The sequence below is a fragment of the Montipora foliosa genome, chromosome 14, assembly GCF_036669935.1.
Source record: "Montipora foliosa isolate CH-2021 chromosome 14, ASM3666993v2, whole genome shotgun sequence".
NCBI lineage: Eukaryota > Metazoa > Cnidaria > Anthozoa > Scleractinia > Acroporidae > Montipora > Montipora foliosa.
In genome coordinates this window covers 23,691,120-23,711,208 of record NC_090882.1, presented here as the reverse complement: position 1 = coordinate 23,711,208, position 20,089 = coordinate 23,691,120, and the positions used below count along the sequence as shown (strand labels likewise).

The 20,089-nt window shown below is 41.4% G+C and overlaps 3 protein-coding genes across 3 annotated transcripts; all 3 read right to left on the bottom strand.

The window, feature by feature from the left end:
* Window positions 1-14,601: 14,601 nt before the first annotated feature.
* Window positions 14,602-15,390, bottom strand: LOC137984536 (uncharacterized). Its single transcript, XM_068831703.1, has one exon. The coding sequence runs from the start codon at window positions 15,388-15,390 to the stop codon at window positions 14,602-14,604; it is 789 nt and encodes a 262-aa protein (XP_068687804.1).
* Window positions 15,391-15,883: 493 nt separating this feature from the next.
* LOC137984535 (uncharacterized) lies at window positions 15,884-17,260 on the bottom strand. Its single transcript, XM_068831702.1, has one exon. The coding sequence runs from the start codon at window positions 17,258-17,260 to the stop codon at window positions 15,884-15,886; it is 1,377 nt and encodes a 458-aa protein (XP_068687803.1).
* A 1,017-nt stretch (window positions 17,261-18,277) lies between these two features.
* Window positions 18,278-19,066, bottom strand: LOC137984534 (uncharacterized). The gene has a single exon (XM_068831701.1). It carries the CDS (start codon window positions 19,064-19,066, stop codon window positions 18,278-18,280), a length of 789 nt encoding a protein of 262 aa, XP_068687802.1.
* Window positions 19,067-20,089: the final 1,023 nt, after the last annotated feature.

Genomic DNA, 20,089 nt, shown 5'->3' with positions numbered 1-20,089 from the left:
CTTAAAGGAGGGCAACGGGTTTGTCAGCTTTCTTTTGTCTTGCTCTCAAGTTATATGTAATAAACCTGTTTCCTTATTTTCTGGTCTCCTTCTATAAAGGAGTGCTGAATCTTGGCATATAGTTCCCATATAGCTGTCTTGTATTCTTGGCTTTCATTCACGTGATTAGAAGGCCATGTTGGTGTACCCAACAAAAACAAAATGTCACTAGCGTTTTGCGTAATAATAGAAACAAATCCCCAAAATACTTTTTCGCTATTGTTCAGTGCACCAACAAGGCTGCCATGACGTGAGGTGCAAGCCAAGGATACAAAAATAACGTTGCCAAGTATAACCATGACTTAAAGATATCTATTCTATTTCGTCATCAGCCAAGGTCGCGAGGGACTGGTACAAGAGAGCGTAGCGCAATGCATCGATCAGTTGTAACGTGCTTTCGCATCGTGCAGACGAAGAGGATTTAGATCAACAGCATTTATTATTATTTTTTCTCTGCTGCAGTTTTACGTTCTCCAAGTTTTATTCGGTTTTTTTTTTTCGTTGATACTTCCGGAATCTTCAGAGGTATGTTTTGCCAATTTTTGATTTTGTATTGAGGTAGTTTCTCTTTTTTCTTGAGTCGTTGTATTTTCCCGCGCCTTGTAGTTTTCTCTTTCCCAAGGAAAATGGCAGCTAATGTTCCACGGAGACGTCAAAAGAACCAATTGCAGAAGAGTCTAACACTTTTATCGCTTTGGGTGGGTGATTTTGACAAAGAATTCCTGCAAGCGCTTGTTGGAAGGAAAAAATTCCATGCAGCACAAATGAAATAGAAAAAAAAAAGTTCTTGCACTGGTGCAAGCAAAACAAAAAAAATGTTACAAAGCTATTTCATCATTCCTGGGGGCTTTACAAAATTCCAGCAAAACTGCAACCATTCCGGATAATATGCAAGCCAGTGGGCCACTCTGGTTAGCCTATTAAAATAACACATTGATTGGCCTAAATAACACTCTGGTTAGCCTAAACGTCACACCGGTTGGCCTACAGTTAGCTTAGGTAGCTTGCAGTTTGCCCTTATAATGGGATAAGGGATTTCTTGCTTGCTCGGTTCACATGGCTCCACGTCATAGGAGTCATGCAAGCCATTACCCTTAGCCTAAATTACACATTGGCTAGCCTAGTTATAGCACTGCAGTTAGCCTACAGTTCCTTAGGTAGTCTGCGGTTATTGGGATCAGGGATTTCTGGCTTGCTGGCTCGGAGTGTATCCAAACTCGTTAGCTTCTCACAAGCAGTAATGGAGGTAAATTTTTATTCAAAGACAAAGAAAAATACTTTGCTCATTTTTAATCTTTTCAACAGAAGCATTTTCATGTAATTACTTTCTATTGAATATTGTTATTAGGTGATATTAAATGATTCTAAAGAATGACATTCCGAAACATGTAGCTATACAAGAATGATTTTATATAGCTTACAACATTTCAAGGCTTTGCAGCTCCATATTAGAACTATTACTGCAATAACCACAATGTAAATGTAAATACATTCTATAAATGTAAACACGACACTTTTTTGAGGAAAAAAAAATCCTTCAGAGCAATGAGGGGAAGAAAATTTCCGGCAGAGCATTTAGGAGGGAAAAAATAACCTGCCTACCAGGTTGCTCGAAAAAAAAAAAAAGACTAATTGGAGTCTTCAAAGAAAGTTAGATGAAAAAGCAAAAGAGTTGGAGAAAATAATTGAGTACAAAACAAAAGGTGTCATCTTGAGAACAAAATGTAGGTGGCATTACTTCAAAGCATTTCTTAAACCTAGAAAAGAGACATTACAAAAACAATGTATAATCACTCAACTCAAGGTGAGTGACACCGATTTTATCTCTTCAGACAATGACATTTTGAATGAATGCGAAACCGTTTATCACGACATTTACAGCTCCAAAACAAATTCCCTTGATAGTAGCCACCTCTTTTTCGGCGCAATGGGTCTTCAATCCTTGGACCCTGAGGATAAGGAAAAATGCGAAGGCCCCTTAACTAAGACGGAATGCTTACAAGCACTGAAAAGCATGATCTGGGAAAACAAACATAATAATGACCAAACTGGCTTTATGAAAGGCTGTTTTATTGAAGAGAATATAAGATTAATCATGGGCATAATAAATTACACTGTTACCAAAAACATCACTGGACAACTTCTTTTTCTGGATTTTTAAAAAGCCTTTGACACGGTGGAAAGATCATTCATATGGAAAACACTGAAATCGTTTAACTTCGGTTCATCAATTATAAATTGGATTAAGCTATGTTACCAGACTATTCTTATGAGGATCAGAATTATTTTTAGTTTATCTGTCATGCAATTCCAGACTTTTCCAGAATTATCTAACTATCTGTAATTTTCCAGAAATTTCTTTGATGTGACTCAGCAGTTTTCACAAACAGGACACCTTGTAATAGACTATAAATAGCAACAGAACTTTCTAGATGCTTAGAGTAAAAGTATAAAAGCAGGCTTGTAAATTATAGAAAAAAAACTCAATTGCCCGAGGGCTTACCCCCGTGGCTGGCTGTGATTGAACTTATGCTATGGATGGATGCTGTACTATGAGGAAGCTATAGTCAGCTGCGATAACAATGGTGGAGCTATAACCTTTGACCTTGCTATATCCGGAACTGCTTAACGTAATGTAAAAGTGTATAACTGATTATTAATAAATAATAGTTAAAAAGGGTAACTGCTCGTTGTCACACTTTTGTTGCGTGCCTTACATCGTACTCGGGAGTTATTTTCATTCATGCCTTGTTCGCGGACATCTCTTGGTTATACCAGCACGTAACACTATTGAAAGCTACATCTTAAATAATGGATGGGCAAGCGCCTTTTTCACTTTACAGATAGGAGTTAGGTTGGGCTGCCCTTTGTCTCCGTATATTTTTATTCTTTGTGTGAAACTTTTGGCAGAAAAAAATGACACAAAATAAAACTACTAAAGGAATCTCGGTGCAGGGCGAAGAAATAAAAATTAGCCAGTTTGCTGACGACGCTACAATTATTCTAGATGGCTCTAAAGAATTATTCACAGCAGCTCTACAAGATTTAACGCAGTTTAGTTCTATCTCTGGTCTACGACTTAATAACAAGAAAGTAGAAGTTTCGTGGATAGGTCCCAACGTCAAGTTGTTTGCCCTCAAAAAAGAAAACAACAACAACCACAACAACAACAACCTTAAGTGGGTTAATAAGGGTAAATCCTTAGGAGTCTGGATACCACAGATTTTGAAGCAAGTATAAAAGCAAATTATGATGCAAAAATAGAAAAAGCACAAAATGTCTTATAAGCTCCTGGAAATACCTGAGACTGAGTTTGTCAGGGAAAGCTACTGTACTATTAAAGAGCCTTGTCACTTTTTTGTGCATCTCAAGTTGTCTACATTCTTGCCCCCCTGCCATCAAATCATACAGCCTTGGATGAGATCAACAGGATCTTTTATAACTTTTTATGGGGTGGAAAGGGGGGCAAAATAAAGCGAGACATTGTCATTAGTAAACACAAAGCAAAGGCGTAAGGATGATAAACATTAAATCTTTTAATAAAGCATTTAAATCAGCCTGGATTTAAAAATATTTAGATAAGGACAACCTTGGAAAGTGGAAGATGTTTTTCGATTTACATTCAACAGAACAGGGAGGAACGGACATCTTTAAGGGAAATATTAACAAAAATGATCTACGCAAATGTTATTAAATATCTGAGACTTTCCTGTCCGAACTGTGATTCCGAAATTAGCTTCAATGGTGACATCACTTTGAACGAACAGTTTCGGTAAATGAATCTGTGGCACAATTCTCTAATTAAAGTGGGAAATAGTCCAATTTATTATTATACGTGGGCTACGAAAGGAGTACATGAAGTTAGATACTCGATGAAAGATGGAAGCAATTTTCTTTCTTTGGCTGAGTTCAGGGAGGGCTTCGACATAAAGTAAATTATCTTACTTTTCACGGCATCATAGCAGCAATAAAGCCCCAGAGAAAATGACATTCCTTCAGCTACCAATGAAGATTACATTTTTTCCGTTAAATTCTTTCAAGCCCATAAACCAAATAAACTTGTGTATAACAAACTCATCAGTTTAATTGAAGCAGACCATCCCTATAGCAGCAGCCAAAAAAAATGGATTGTAGATTGCAACCTGGAAATCCCTGAGTCGATAAACTGGAATGCGGTTTATCAAATTCCTTTTTACCGTAAGGCCTCCAAACTAATTGTCTTCCATAAACCACAAGCCACAAACGACTACCCTCACAAAATTGGCCTAAAAAATCATGACATTTGCCCCTTCTGTAAGAATGATAAAGAATCCTTAGCTCACTTATTCTGGCACTGCAGAGAGAGTTTTTCTTTCTGGGGAAGATTTCAAGACCTACTCACAAGGAATCAAGTAACAATAAAAGAAAAGAAATATTCCATAGAATTAGTATTGATATTAATTAGGACTAAAAATAGATGTCTTCTCCCACTTGCAACATTGCTTGTACTTTCTTGTAGCTAGATATTTTATATGAACATGTAAAATCAAGGAAATAATACCAAGTATAAACAATTTTCCTATTTTCGTACAACATTTTTGTGATCTAGAATATGATGAAAAGGAAAAACCTAAACCTCTTAAAAATTGACAGTTGGAAACCTAGCCAATTTCCTTTTCTTAGTTGTTGTAACTTACGAATTGTGCTTTATTTAAACTCGATTATTTGAGGTGGCAATAAAAGATGCTTATATCACTGTAATATGAGGAAAATGTCTAGTTTTCCAGCAGCAGCTACTCAACTATCATTATGTAAGAAGTGTGTTACTAAACCATTGTTCAGAGCTTCCGTAAACAATACCGAATTTGTCTGTCAAACTCGGCTGATTCCCCGAATGTGGCAGCACTAAAGTTCTATTCGGTTCCTTTTGGAACTTGTTGCTTCCGAATATACTCCAATGGAGTTACCACAACTACATACGTTTTCGAGTCGTTTCCGAGAAAGTTCGGAACTGTAAACAACACTATTGCCAAATCGCGTAGGAAGTACAACAAACCCTTTTTTCGGTTGCATTCTTTCTGTCATTCCTTTAAATAGTTTTGAAAAAGAAACTCCGAAGTCGAAGCAACAACAGCTGTAAACAGAGCCTAAACATCGTTCCTGTTCAAATACCTCTGGGCGGCCATAATAGGCCTTACCCCTTACGACGTCAGCCGGATGCGAGCGCGTAGAGGATTGTGGTTTTCGTAGTCACGCATACTTCATAATGGCGTTTGCAGGTGGTAGTTATGATAAATTGGAGGGAAAAAATATCCTTGATGACCCTAATTCTTCTGAAGACTCCTGCTTAGACGACACCGAAGCTTTGGGGTACATGCCTGATGTTGTTTTTTGCGAAAATAGCTAGGCGATTAACGAATCACCGCCAACTCTAACGAGAGACAAGGTGCAGCCGCTGACATTCTCGATGTTGAGTCCTTGCACAGCAATAGCAGAGGTTGGACGAAATATTTAACAGACTTGCCACCCTTTTGCCATGAGAAATTGGAAAACAAACTGGTCAAGAACAATAGAACAATGCCGGATAAGGTGGCTTCAAATGCTTACCGCAACAGGGTTAACGCCAAAGTAATTGCAGCCACCGCAATAAACCAGTGGAAAAACACTTTATCTGTTATCGACTGGTTCAAGAAAATCGACAAAAAAAAAACAGCACAGCTTCATCTGCTTTGATATTGTGGAGTTTTATCCATCGATCAGTGAGGAGTTGTTGAATAAAGCGTTGGAATCTGCATCTGCTTACGACAACATCACGGCAGAGGAAAGGAATATTGTCATCCAAGCTAAAAAATCCCTTCTCACTCACAAGCAGCATTCATGGGAAAAGAAAAGTGCCAGCATCTTCGACGTCACAATGGGCAGCTTTGACGGCTCTGAAACGTGCGAGCTTCTTGGCTGCTTTTTGCTATCACAGCTCAAGACCAAGTGTGGGGTCAAGATAGGCTTGTATAGGGACGACGGCCTAGCGGTCTCAAACGCCACGCCCGCAGAGAACGAAAGTACCAAGAATGACATTTGCCTTGTATTCAAGGAGCATGGCCTCAATATAACGATCGAAGTCAAAAAAAAATGTAGACTTTCTGGACGTCACGCTTGATCTCAACGACAACACCTATAGGCCCTATACTAAACCTAACGCCAGCCTTCTATACGTCAACAAAGAAAGCAACCACCCCCCCTCCGTCGTGAAAAATATTCCAGCAGGGATCAATAGACGCCTATCGTCCATTTCGTCGGATGAAAGATCTTTCGACCGTGAGGCACCACCCTACCAGAAAGTTCTGGACGAGAGTGGTTATAATCACAGGCTGAAATTTGACCCCCCAGGACCGTCCACAGGAGAACCAGAGAACGCAACATCCTCTGGTTCAACCCCCCATTTTGTAAGAGTGTTAGCACCAACATCGGAAAGAAATTCTTAGCACTCGTGGACAGGTGTTTTCCTCGGGGCCACACCTTGAACAAGATTTTCAACCGGAATACTATTAAAATCAGTTATAGCTGTATGGGCAATGTAAAGCATCGAATCGACAGCCACAACAAGCGACTATTGGCGGCCTATAGCCTCTCCCTGGAGAGCGCTAAAACCAAGCTCTGTAATTGCCGTAAAAAGGGCGAGTGCCCCTTAAACGGCCAATGTCTGACTTCTGGTGTAGTTTATCAGGCAAAGATTAGAAGAAAGGACAATGACAAATTTGAAACATACGTAGGCCTGACGGCAGATGACGTTACAGAAATCATAAAACATCTTTCGAACATAAGAGCTATAGAAATTCAACTGAACTCAGCAAGCACGTATGGTCGCTAAAAGATAACAACATAGAGCATGAAATTACATGGCAAATTGTTTGCCGCGCTAAACCGTACAGCAGTTCAACTAAACGTTGTAATTTATGCTTGAGCGAGAAATTTGTCATTATCTGTGAACCGGAGCGATGTACATTGAACAAAAGAAACGAGTTAGTATCATCATGCAGGCACCGAGCGAGGGCGCTACAACAGAACAATTAGCTTAGCACCCCAACATTAACATGTATGTAAATTTACGTAGTGTTTGTGATATAAAAATAAGTGTGCAGCAGCGTGAATAAAACTCCTGAAGAGTGAGGCTTCAAGCCTTACGAAACAGGCCTGTAGGGCAATTACCGTGTAGCCGTGTTTTAATGCTCACAGCCCTGAGGGTATTTGCAGCCCTATATATCGAAAACCTGACCTTCGCCAGATTTGCCAGTGGATTTTAGAAAGCTGGAGTGCCATTTCGCCAGACATCATCAAACGTTCATTTCTCAAATGCTGCATCACGAACGCACTTGATGGTACTGAAGACGACATTCTCTGGGAAGAAATGGATGAAAGTGATCCGTTTGCTGACGATGATGGAATGGAGTCAATTGTAGACGAAGAAGGTGACCTATTCTACGCTGCTGAAGATGAAGTTGCCGTCTTGGAAGTGAATGAACAAGAATACCGCGACATTTTTGGTGAAAGTGACGGTGATGAAAGTGATTTCAATGGATTTTAATTAAGGAAACTTTGTTGTGCAGCATTGATCAATCGGAAAGTATAACAGCTTTTACTTAGATATTTTGAAAGTTGTTAACACATTACATCTTGTTTACGATTTTGGCGAACGTTACGGAGCGTTACGCTTCATTTTACTCGTGTTTGTATTTAAGGCGCAAAATCTTGTTTCGAAAAGAAGTTTCAGTTTATAGTTTGAATATTTTCAAGTTCATGTAAAAATTATTGTCAAAAATAAATTTGACTTGATACGCATTAGCTGTTGTTGATTTCAAACTTCACTTTATTTCATCCTGGTACTCGACCTCACTATTTTGTTTTCCCATGAAAACCATGGAAAGTTTGGGGTGCGGCCTATACGCGGGTGCGGCCTATCCGCGGGTAAATACGGTATACAATATGTATACAATGTGCCCTCCCGGTTATCACCATAATGGCTTTATGGCAACTCCTGAACTCGGGCACAGGATGTACGGTTACACATTGTTGGATTGCATTGTGGAGTCACAAGAGTGCTCAAACTGCAAGCAGTGAGCGAAGAAGAAAGAAGAAACCCATCCTGTAAATCAACTGATTAATTCTTTCGAATGGAAAACATGAATAATTGCCCTGAGCGGGATTTGAACCCACGTCCCCCTGAACACCGGTAGGGTGTGATGACCACTACACCATCAGGACAACCACGCTGGCAATGCAGCTATCCAGATAGTGACTTGGCCTAACGTGAGTATCCCGGGGTTCTTACACGAGTGAGATGGGAAAGCCTAAACCCCTTTAAAGCCTTAAACCTATAAGGATCGACTAACGATTTACAGGCAAACACCAACATCAAGGCTAATGGCTTGAAATTAACACCAGGAAATTGTACATCATGTAATCAGGTGGCCATATGATGAACGCAAAAACAAAATCCCCAGAGAAAACCTCTGGAACCACACCAGTACGAAAAACAAAACAACAGAACCCCACCCGGGGGTTCTAAAAAGCAACAGAATCCCTGAACGGGGCCTGTGGGAATACCTATCTGCACCATAGCAGAGTCAAAAGCATGGGCCTAAGCGTAACTGAAAGAAAAAGCCAATTGATTGCACAATTACTCTGATGAATATATAAACCTTATTCTATTTTTGGAATTAAAAAAAGCCCCGTTGCATTTACTACAACTGATTAGGTATATGACGTTCTTAGATTTACAGTGGAGGTGTTGTGTAATAAAATAAGTTCTATGTGAGCTGGCGCTGGTGAAATGGTCCGATTCAACTAAGAAATTACGACGAAGGTTGCATTTACCTTTGCATTTAAAACAATCACACTTGTCAGGGCTACTATCATTAATTTTATGGGGCTTGAAAGAATGTCTTGAATGTTTTTAGGTCTTCTAAACGATGGAATAATAGACCCTTTGGGGAATACCTTCTGCAAGGGAGGGAGAATCATAAATGATATGTTTATATGAATGCAAGATTTTGCCAATGTTGGGTAAATTGGGGTTGTAATTCAAGACCAGTGGAAACATTTTGTTGGACTTAGTTGTAGGGGCAAGTAGGTCCTCTCTGGGAATCGATCTTACTTTATCAAATTATCGTCTAACCTGGTTAGGGTTATAACCCCTATTAATGAAATAATTCTGATATTCAATGCTTTGTTTTTCAAAAGAGTCAGGGGTGGAACAATTTCTTTTAACCCTAGTAGCAACACCAAATGGGATGGCTTTTGTGCAGTGAGCTGGATGGGCACTTTCGCGCAGCAAATAAATATGGTTGTCTGTAGGCTTGGAGTAGATATCCGTTTGGATGTATCCCTCGACAAGGTTAAGAGTAAGATCCAAGACGTTCAGTGATGTGGGAGAATAGACAAGGGTGAACTTGATGGTGGGATATAGGGAATTTATAAACGCAGTGAACTCAATCAATTTAGATTGCCCCTGGGTCCAAAGATCGAAAATGTCGTCCCTATACCTGCACCATAAGTTGGGTTTACTAGTCCCTGATTTGGCTTTTTTGTCTATGACCCCCATGGCAATATCTGCATAGCTGCATGCATTTTTTTGGCCCCATGGCCGTCCCGTGAATTTGGAGGAAATTTTCATCTTGGAACCGGGAATTGTTATGTTCGAGACAAATTTTAACAGCTTCCAAAATACATTCAGTGGATGGAAAATTTGTTTCCCGAGAATTTAGAGCCTCCTTGATGGCATTAGGAAACATGGCCACAACATCCCACGAAACTAGAAGGCTTTTTTTTTCGGAAAAGGACCCGTTCCGTTTAGATCTTTATTTTTTTGCAACAAGTGAGTGGTGTCCTTGACAAGGGAAGGTAAACCTTGGGCAAGAGGCTCGAGATAAAATTCCGTGAATGCTGAAAGGTTTTCTATGGACGTGCCACAGCAGGATGTAATAAGCCTAAGGGGATTCCCTTCTTTATGGGTCTTAATGGTGCCAAAAGCTTTTCCCGGCTTGGGGTTGTTATTGACAACCCATTAGGCGATGTCTTCATTGCTTTTTGCCTTATCAAGCCACTTTTTACCCGATTGAGTAATAACAATAACAAAATCCGTGCTAGGATCAGAATCTAATTTCTCGTAATGAGGCGGGTTTGTTAACTGTTCTTTCATTTTTGCCTCGTAATAGTCCGTGTAAATAACTACAATTTTGGAACCCTTGTCTTGGATCTTAATAGTAAGACCGTCAATATCTCTGAGTGTAGATAAAGCCCGCCTCTCCCCGGGGAGAGATTTTCTGGGATGGAACGGATATTGTTGGGGTTGAACAATTCTTTCTTGACCGATTCTAAGAACAGTTCAAGTTCAGGGAAACGAGACACGGGGGTTTTCCAACGCGTGGTTAGAGTAGCTAGGAAAGAAGGTTTCTTTAATATAGTAAGGCAACTCCGTTTAAACGCCACCTCTAACCAGGAGCAATTTTATCCTATTAATCTTTCGTCACGGGAATCAAATACAGATCAAACCTCATTACTTAGTAAGAGTCCATCGTTTTGTCCTATTCCCCGCGATATTAATCGCATCAAATTATTAGACTGGAAGAAATTTGAGAATAGACTTCGGTCAGCGGTTTTCTTCTACAATAATCAAGACGGCAGCAACTCTGTTGTAGGAAAACCACACGTTGGAAAGCCCCCGTGTCTCGTTTCCCTGAACTTGAACTGTTCTTAGAATCGGTCAAGAAAAAATTGTTCAACCCCAAAGGAAATGAGTGAAAATGTGTTGAGCCGGGAATCGAACCCGGGTCTCCTTAGTTACCGGTCAGATGCCTTACCACTAGGCCCCTGAACCAACCCGGCCATTCAGCCGAATTGGAAATACCGTAACTTTATATGGCAATCTCTGAGGAGAATCGCACATTTTCTGCAGTGAGGATCGCGTCACTATGCACTATGCTCAAGTTGATCAGCGATTCACAGTAAATTCCCCCTATATACGAAATAATTGCCTATATATGGCTTGGATGTACCACATGCATGGGACATCGATATCTGGAGTGGCTTTATAAGCTTAACCTCCATCCTAGACATCAGCACTGCACTGATGAGGCTCAGATGTATGTATGTACGTGCCTTTGAGCATTACCGCTGGGTTCCTATGAGTGTGGTCCTCCATTCGGGCTGTGGAGCTTCGTTAATAATCAATACGCCCAACATGGGGCCGTTTACAGCGTACATCTTTGATATTGGACATCCATGTTAAAGTCAATTGACAACTGTCAAAACAAGGTATCCCCTGACCAGTATCACGTAACCATATCGCGGACTCAAGTTTAGACCTCATGAGGTCAGCTTCTATTAGTTGACCCCTGACCAGGTAGTGGTTTTTGATATTGGATGACAGGCTCAAGCCAGGTTAACTTCTTGTTGTAAGAAATAAGTCGAACTCTGCAAGGACCACTAAATTCAAACTTACCTGATTATACCGTGAACTCTTCATGAAAAGTCATTTTCGAAGTAGTGGTAGTGGTAGTGGTAGTGGTAGTAGTAGTTTCTTAAATTATTATTTGCAGCCCGAGAGCTGAATTAGTTATCTATATGTATGTATCTATATGTATGTATATACAATTATAAATTATCTACAAAAATTACAACTATATATATATATATATAACAAATTACAATTCAAAATCAAATCAAAAGGAAACTTGACAGCGAGACAAGGAAAACATCTTCGCTGCCCATGTTGTGGGAAGGGCTCATAAATCATCCACACATGGACAGGATGAACGAATTCCTTGCTCAGCTGGTACGAACAGGTGGAACTTTATACTTATGGCTCTTACGTAAATTATATCTGCTTTCATGCCTTACGGGTAAAGGTTACCTATGTTTGTGGTCTTCGTTATTCTCAACCGATAAAAAAAGAAAGAAAAACTATCTTCAAAGATGGTTGTTGTGATCTTCTATCCCTTTCAACTCCAAGCTTTCGATCCCGGTATGATAATCGCAATCTGGCCAAATAATAGAGACAGCTCTCTTCTCTATACGTTTAAATTCGTTCTTAAGATACAGTGGTAGAGAATTGCAAAAGCTAAAAATTCCATAATCGATGACTCTTCTGATAGAAGCTACATAGAATAGGCACAGATCTTTTGGAGGAACTTTAGCACGTTTTAGCTAAATTAGGTAATGCACTCTCCTATTAACTTTCTTAATTACACTATCAACGTGGTCATTCCATGATTAATCACTACCGGTACTTATAGTAATACCCAAGAACTTAGCTGATTTTACAACTTCGCATTCTTTCCCATCCACGATAAGAGGATCAAATAAGGGTGGCTGTTTAGAGAATCTAATTCTAGATTCTTTGCACTTGTCAGAGTTCAACTGGACTCTATTTTTGTATGACTAACTAGTAACATTGCCAACTATACCCTGTGCATTGCTGTTACAACTCTTGAGAACAATTTCAGATGCAGTTGTATCATCTACAAACTTCCAATAGAAGAAAAATTCGTTGCCAAACTGGTGAATTCCAAAGTATTTTTCACTCGAAAACCCGATTTCGTACTCATGGCTTTGTGATTCATGCGATATCGGTTTTTAGCGTAAAATGTACCGTGGAATACACTAGTTAGGAAATGAATTTTTCTGTAGAAGAAAGCAAAGAAAATGATTTAATTATTAAAGCACCAACCGGAAACATTAAGTCCCTAAGAGCGGTCTGATCTATTTCGCGTCAAAAAAATAATTTTCCTTTGAACGCTGCCGATTACATGGGTTTGGTACCTAAGTAAAAATCTGGATTTCTTTCTGGAAAAAAATGCTTTTTTGCTTCGCTACAAAGCCAAACTCATTTTAAATGATTTCAGACCTTCGGCGCTGATCTAAGGGCCAAAATGTATCGATATTGACAGCGTCGCTATATGAAAACGAAAAAAGCTCTTGAAATAATCTTAATGCCTGAAGTTTTCTATATCTTTAAATAGTCATACAACAAAGTATCGACCGTTTTTCTTTTTGTAAAAATACTGGAATCCCGAAAACAAACCATACTATTTGGCTTACGCGAGGACCACCTGCTAATGGTGGAATTCGAGAGGTTGGTTTTCAATTGTAAGCCAAAATTCTGAAGTAAAATGAATGCCAAATAAGAGGTCTAGGTTAATTCTAAATGGTCCCCGGGTCAAACTTCCGGGTATTTCCCCAAACGCAAATCAGCGGCAGTCTGAATTTGGCTTTCAGAGCCCTCTGTTAGCATAAACAACACTCTCTAATTTTAGCTCCCTTTCCGTTTTGTTATTAGTCATTTGTTGAAATAATGAACCATTACGGAATAACATGCCGTCATTATTGCTCATAAAAAAGGCAGAAGTTATTTGCTGTCTTTTGGAGCGTTTAGTTTACAACTAACAGCAAATAGAAATAGAGTATTGGAAGAACTTCGTCACTTCTTCAGTTCCCCACCGCGGAAAGGTCACGGTAAGTGACATTGCTAGGGGTTGGGTGAGTGTTTGATCCAAGCTACGCGCCTCAACAATCAAAGAAAAGCTGATTCATCGAGATGAATTTTTAGATATTTTGCAAGTTTATATTGAATAATGAATACCTAGTGATTTTAGCTGTTGAATACAAATCATGCACTACTTGAAAGGAAACGATGAGTGAGTTATTTTCAGTACAGGCCTACGATTAAGTCGCGAATCGCTAGTTGATTGTTACTTTTTATTTACAAACTGCAATATTAGATTAAACTAGGTTTGTAAAGTCAACAACCATATAAACTGGCTGTGATCTTCTTACGTCCACAAAACTCCAGCAATAAAAATTCAAACGCGCTTTATTCTTCATTCAACTGCCTATGACGGCGCGAACTCAACCCATGCGGTGAAAGCGAAAAGCGGTTAAGAATTTGTTAGGAGCTGGTAACTGAATATTGACTACTCGAAGCGAAGAAAGTAACAAACAAACTGCAGAATCCGGAACTACTAGAACTACTCACAAGCGAAAATGACTGATCGAGAACCCTAGAAATGACTAAATTAAGCCTTAAATACCTCTAAGAGAACGAATAAATTAAGCACTAAATTCCTGATTAAAAAACTGGCGACTGCATTCCTAAGAGAGGAATGCAACCCCGCTAATAAACAGGCCTTGACGTTTGGATCTAACACCGGCCCCTAAGTGTGAGACAGCTTAAGTGGAGTCACTTACACGAAACAGATCTAAACAGAAACTACGCGTGCCAGTCCATAGTAGCGTTAATTACAGTTTTGCATTATACCAAATGCACACTAAGAAATTTATCGCCGGCAGAAAATATTGAACTAGAAATTTAAAACAGCGTTTTTCAATCTGGAAATCGAGTCAAACAACGTTCAAAATTGGCATCTTGGATCACTTCATTCTTCTCCTTCAACCGGAAGGCAGAGTTTATCAATAGTTCTTTCAAAAACACCTGATTTCATGCTCACTTTCGCCCGGCGAACAAATCCTCTATTGTCGGGGAACACATCAACGATTTTCCCTAAAGGCCACGAATTACGGTGTGAACTTTCAGTTGCGACAATAGCGATGTCTCCAACTGCCAGATTTCCCCTTGGACGAACCCATTTTTGAGGAATCTGTAAAAGGGGAAGAAATTCCTTGCATCATCTCCTCCAAAACACATCCGCGAGATACTGCACTTGCCTCTAACGGCGTCTTGAAAGTAGATCTTTGTGCTGGAATAGACCAGGAGGCAAGGGGGGGTTCAGATTTTAGTAAAAGCAAATGATTGGGAGTCAAGGCCTCCAAGTCGCAAGGGTCGCTGGATACGGCCGAAATGGGTCGACTGTTAAGGATGCTCTCGACCTCGCACATTAGCGTGAGTAGACTTTCATCATCGGTTATTTGTTCCCTCAGTAAGGACCGAAGAATCTTCCTGATGGTTCGTATGCATCTTTCCCAGATACCAACAAAATGGGAACCGTCAGGGGGGCTGAAGGTCCACTTGATATTTTTCTGCAATAGAGAATTGTGGATTTTCTTTTGGTTCCACTCTGAAATAGCATCGTGGAGCTCTCGCTCACCACTTGTGAAATTGGTGCCATTGTCTGAATAGATTTCCTTTACTTGACCTCTTCTCGCAATAAATCTTCGAGGAGCCAACAGAAAGGAGTCTGTGTCGAAGCTGAAAGCAACTTCTATATGCACAGCGCGGATAGCTAAGCAGGTGAAAATTACACCGTATCTCTTAAAGAGACTACGACCACAACGAACTTGGAATGGACCAAAGAAATCTAAGTCAACTGACGTGAACGGTGGTCTGTCAGGTCGAACGCGCTCTTCTGGAAAGTCAGCCATTTTCTGTTAACAAAGACATGCTTGTGAACGTCGGCATATGACGGACTTTGCGAGAACACTCTTTACGGCTGAACTTCCCTGAGTTATCCAAAATCTTTCGCGGATGAGGGACAAAACATGCTCTCTTCCAGAATGGCCACACGCCTTGTGATAATGATCGATAATTAATCTGCTCAAGCGATCATCTTTCGGGAGAATAATCTGATTCTTTACTCTGAAGAGAACGTAGAGGTGCGAAGTCTACCACCCACGCGCAACCGACCATTCACAAAGATTGGGTCGAGCTTGTAAAGGTTACTACTCTTCTTAACCTGCTTCTTAGGATTTGCCGTTTCCTCCGGGAAGGATTGCCGCTGGACGTGCTTTAGAATTTCTCCCTCTTCCCGTTGGATTTCTTCAAGGGTGATAAGCATAAGACTGCCATTTCGTGGTTTGTCTCCTTTACTTGCCTTGAGGAGATTATTTCTGTAACGAAAAAGCCAGGCAACGACTTTCACCAGCAGAGACCATGAGGAACATTTGCTAGCATACTGCAATAATGACTTTTAGGGGTGCTCAGAGAAGACAGGCTGGCTCGAACTTCTCTTTTCACTTCAGGATCATTATTTGCAATCTCGCCAAATAGCTCATCTTGCGCTGGCCACATGATGTCATGCTTCCAAAGGAATGCCAGCCCCGTTAACCAACGACGTTCACGAAGGAAAATATCTGCCGTAAAACCACGCGAGGCGTCATCAGCAGGGTTATTATCGCCATTGACATGAAACCACTGATTAGGCTGGGACCCGTCACGAATAATCGCCACCCTATTGGCAACAATGGTGTGGTACCGGTTTGTTTCATTCTTGACGTAGCGCAGAACTGCGGTACTGTCCGTCCAAAAGACCGACCTTGCATTGACTGAGATCTCCAACTCCCTCTTCAATAATCTGTCTTGCTTAACAGCTGTTACCGCTTCAGACAACTCCAGACGAGGGATCGTTATCATCTTCAACGGAGCGACACGTGACTTAGCGCGGAAAAAGGAGCAATGGGCTTCATTGCGGGCATTGACAAGCCGAAGATAACTAACTGACCCATAACCGATTTCAGATGCATCAGCAAAATGATGCAGCTGACTGGACGTAATGACACCAAAACCATCTGGCTTCAGGCAGCGTTCGACAGAGAATTTAGACAATTTGGGTAAATCTGCCAACCATCGTTCCCAAAAAACCTCGTACTTTGAGGAGATCGCATCATCCCATTCTAGCTTCTCCGGGCATAAATCTTGAAGCAAGCGTTTGGCTGGCAACACGAACGGTGCAGCGAGACCAAGAGGATCATAAACTGAACTCACAACCGAAAGGATTCCTCTTCGTGTGGGTGGGCTATGTTTCAGGTCTATCTTGAACCCAAAAGTATCCGTTTCGATGCACCATCGAACTCCAAGGGCTCTTTCGAATGGTAGATCTTCTTTATTAAGGTCCAAGTTCTTTACTTCTTTGGCGCGCTCGGCTTCAGGGATGGCATCAAGGACTCTGCGACTATTACTAACCCAGTTGGTCAGATGAAATCCACCTCTTGACAGCAAACATTTTAAATCACTTGCATGTTGTAAAGCTTCTTCAGTTGATGGTAAGGATTTCAGGCAATCGTCTACATAAAAGTTCTTGTTAATCGAGCTTACAACTTCCCTTGGAAAGTGGTCGCTGTTGTCCTCTGCCATCTTTCGCAGGGCAAAGTTGGAACATGCTGGAGATGAAGCTTTTCCAAACAAATGCCCAACCATCTGATACTCTTCGAGATTTTCGTCCAGATTACCCTCAGGCCACCACAGGAAACGGAGAAAGGTTCGGTCTTCTTCGGCTACTCTAACCTGGTAAAACATCGCTTCAATATCCGCCATGATTGCTATCCTTTCTTGGCAAAACCTCATCAATACACCGAACAGCGTGTTCGTTTAAGTCTGGACCCTTGAGCAACAAATCATTGAGCGACTTTCCTTGAAACTTAGCAGAACAGTCGAAAACGACTCGTATTTTACCAGGCTTGGGAGGATGGTAGATGTCGTGGTGCGGGGTATACCACTTTACACAGTTTAACGCTTGCGTGTGCACGGGAACTTTACGGGCGTAGCCCTTCTCTAGAATCTCAGCCATAAAGACCTTGTAGTCAGCATACAGGTCCTTGTTACCATGGAGCTTCCGCTTCAGCCATAGCGCTCGCTGTTCAGCTTGTACCCGATTGTTTGGCACCGCGACTTCACGATCTCTGAATGGCAAAGCCATTTCGTAATGACCTTCTTTCAGAACTGCCGTACTATTTAGCACCAGTCCTTTAAGAAACGCAGCTCCTCTTGGGACATCCAGGTTTATCATCTGCACTGGATTCGGGGAAATCACCATTGTAGTAGTCCCTCAGCATCTGGTTGAGATCGTGGTCAGCCTTAGAAAAGAAACTGGATATGCGTGAGCGGTGGCTACGACACGCTAAGGGACCATTCACAACCCAACCTAAAATTGTACGGGATGCGTAAGGGCCGCCACCTTGACAATGCCTCACTTCTAGAGGATTGAGGATCTGCGGGACGTCACTGGCTATTAGGAGACCGACTTTTGCTTCTACATCCGGCAAGTACACTCCACTCAAATGTGGCCATTTGTCAACATCAACCTGGTTTGGGATATCCTCCTTTGATACGGGAATCTCGGGTCTTGTGAACAAGGGAGGCAATTTGACAAACACATTCTCCTCCAGGTCGAAAATAGCCAGATCTTGCAGAACCAAACTGTCAATGAGTCTGTTCTTTCTGTCCAACGTTGTCAAGAAATCAAAGTTCTTTGGCCATTTACTCCTAACTGTCTCATTAGGGCTTCAGTAAAAAACGTGGAAGAACTGCCGCTATCTAAGAAGGTGTCCCATTTTCTTTAGGCCATACTTTAACTGGAACAATGGCCATAGCTGTCCTCGAGGTGTCTGTCCCAACAAAGGGACTAATTCTTCCGTCTGTATTGACCATAGCACTTTGAACACGCAGAACCTCCTCGCGAGACGAAGTACTTGCTGCGGCATTGTTAGCTTCTGGGCAACGTGCAACAGAATTCGTATGGAGAACTGCTGGATGTTTCCTTGTGCAGTTGACAATTGCACACGTTTTCTGCTTCGGACAATTCCTTGCTATGTGCTCAGTGGACAAACAACCGAAGCAAAGACGCTTAGACTTCATAAACTCGATTCGTTCCCCGTAGGGGCGACTCCTAAGAGATTTGCAGCTCTCTAGGGCGTGATGATCCTTGCAATAAAGGCAAGAGACTTCTTCTACTGGAGGTAAGTCTGAACTTGGCAATTCCCTGGTAGCAGGTGAGGTCAGGCAATTGTTAACATGCGAAGCAAAACTACGTCTTTCTTTCGTTTTCTCGTGGGATCCTTCATTCAAGAGACCTCGACGTGTATCAGGTCTAGGCCTAGAGTCTTCGACAATCTTCCCGAAGAGAGGGTTGGTGGCTACGCGAGCTTCATGGTCGACAAACTCAGCGAGGTCATTAAACCGGATAGCCCTTCCTTGATTCTCCATGATTTCATCTACCAAGCGGCGCCATCTTACTCTTAAACTGAACGGCAACTTCAGAGATAACTTCTTAATGGTTTCGGGTTGCTCAAGCTTGGTTAGGTTCCTACTTAGTCTACTCTCCATGGCATTCTTGCACCTCATAAGGAAAATGGCAAATCGATTTAGGGCTTGGCCATCCTCTACTTTCACATCAGGGCCAATTCAATGCCTTGGTTTCATATGCAGCTACAACGTGGTATTTATCACCAAACTTCTTCCTGATCAGTCGTTGAGCTTCTTGATAACCATTTTCAGGTGGGAGATAATGGTACGATCGCACGAGCTCTCTCACATCTCCACTAGTAAACTGCTCAAGGTAATAGAGCCTTTCGCTACTGCTTGACGTCTTGGACTCGATTATACTCTCAAACGCTCTTACGAAGGGTTCGTATTTCATAGGGTCTCCGTTGAAGATGGGGACACGAGGCCGAGGGAGAGAACTTTTCTTCTGTTGTATTGCAAGCATCTCTACAATTTTATTCTGTTGCTGTTGCAGAGCGTTCTGTTGCTGATGGAGTCCTAATATTTCGTGAAAAGCCCTTTCGCTTGGCGAAGAAAGCACTTCGAAGGACTCTGAAACAGCTCTTTCGTTGTTAATAGGCAAGGGAGGATCGTGCCACTCTGCTGCTTCTTGGTTAAGGTTAGAGCGATGCTTTTCTTCCGGAAAATGCGGGTTTTGTTTACATTGCTTCGATTCTAAATTTATAGGGTCAGGAGCAACCAAGCGTGGTTTAGGAGCGGTCTCCTTACGTTCCAAAGGACACGGATGATCGACAGCCTCTACAATGGATGTTAATGCTTGTTCACGGGCCTGGGATTTAGCCAACGTCGTTTCTAGAGTTAAGCATTCTTCTTCCAGTTATTCTTCTTCTAGTAGCTGTCTCTTCTGAAGAACGGCCTCTTCCGCTTTTTACTCTGCTACACGTGCAGCTTCTTTAGCTCTGGCCACGGACAATGAAGATACATTACTTCCACGCGAACCACTGCGAGAAGAACGATGAGATTTTCTACTAGAAAGTCTGGAGGCTGAGGTTCTCGACACGATCTGACTTGCAGAGTCTTCTGGTTTCAACTGAGAGTCTAAACGTGCCACTTCCTCAGTTCTTT

What these genes read in the sequence shown, in the direction of transcription:
- LOC137984536 (XM_068831703.1), bottom strand. Translation starts at nt 15,390, where the DNA reads ATGGCTGACTTTCCAGAAGAGCGCGTTCGACCTGACAGACCACCGTTC.
- LOC137984535 (XM_068831702.1), bottom strand. Translation starts at nt 17,260, where the DNA reads ATGTTTTACCAGGTTAGAGTAGCCGAAGAAGACCGAACCTTTCTCCGT.
- LOC137984534 (XM_068831701.1), bottom strand. Translation starts at nt 19,066, where the DNA reads ATGGAGAGTAGACTAAGTAGGAACCTAACCAAGCTTGAGCAACCCGAA.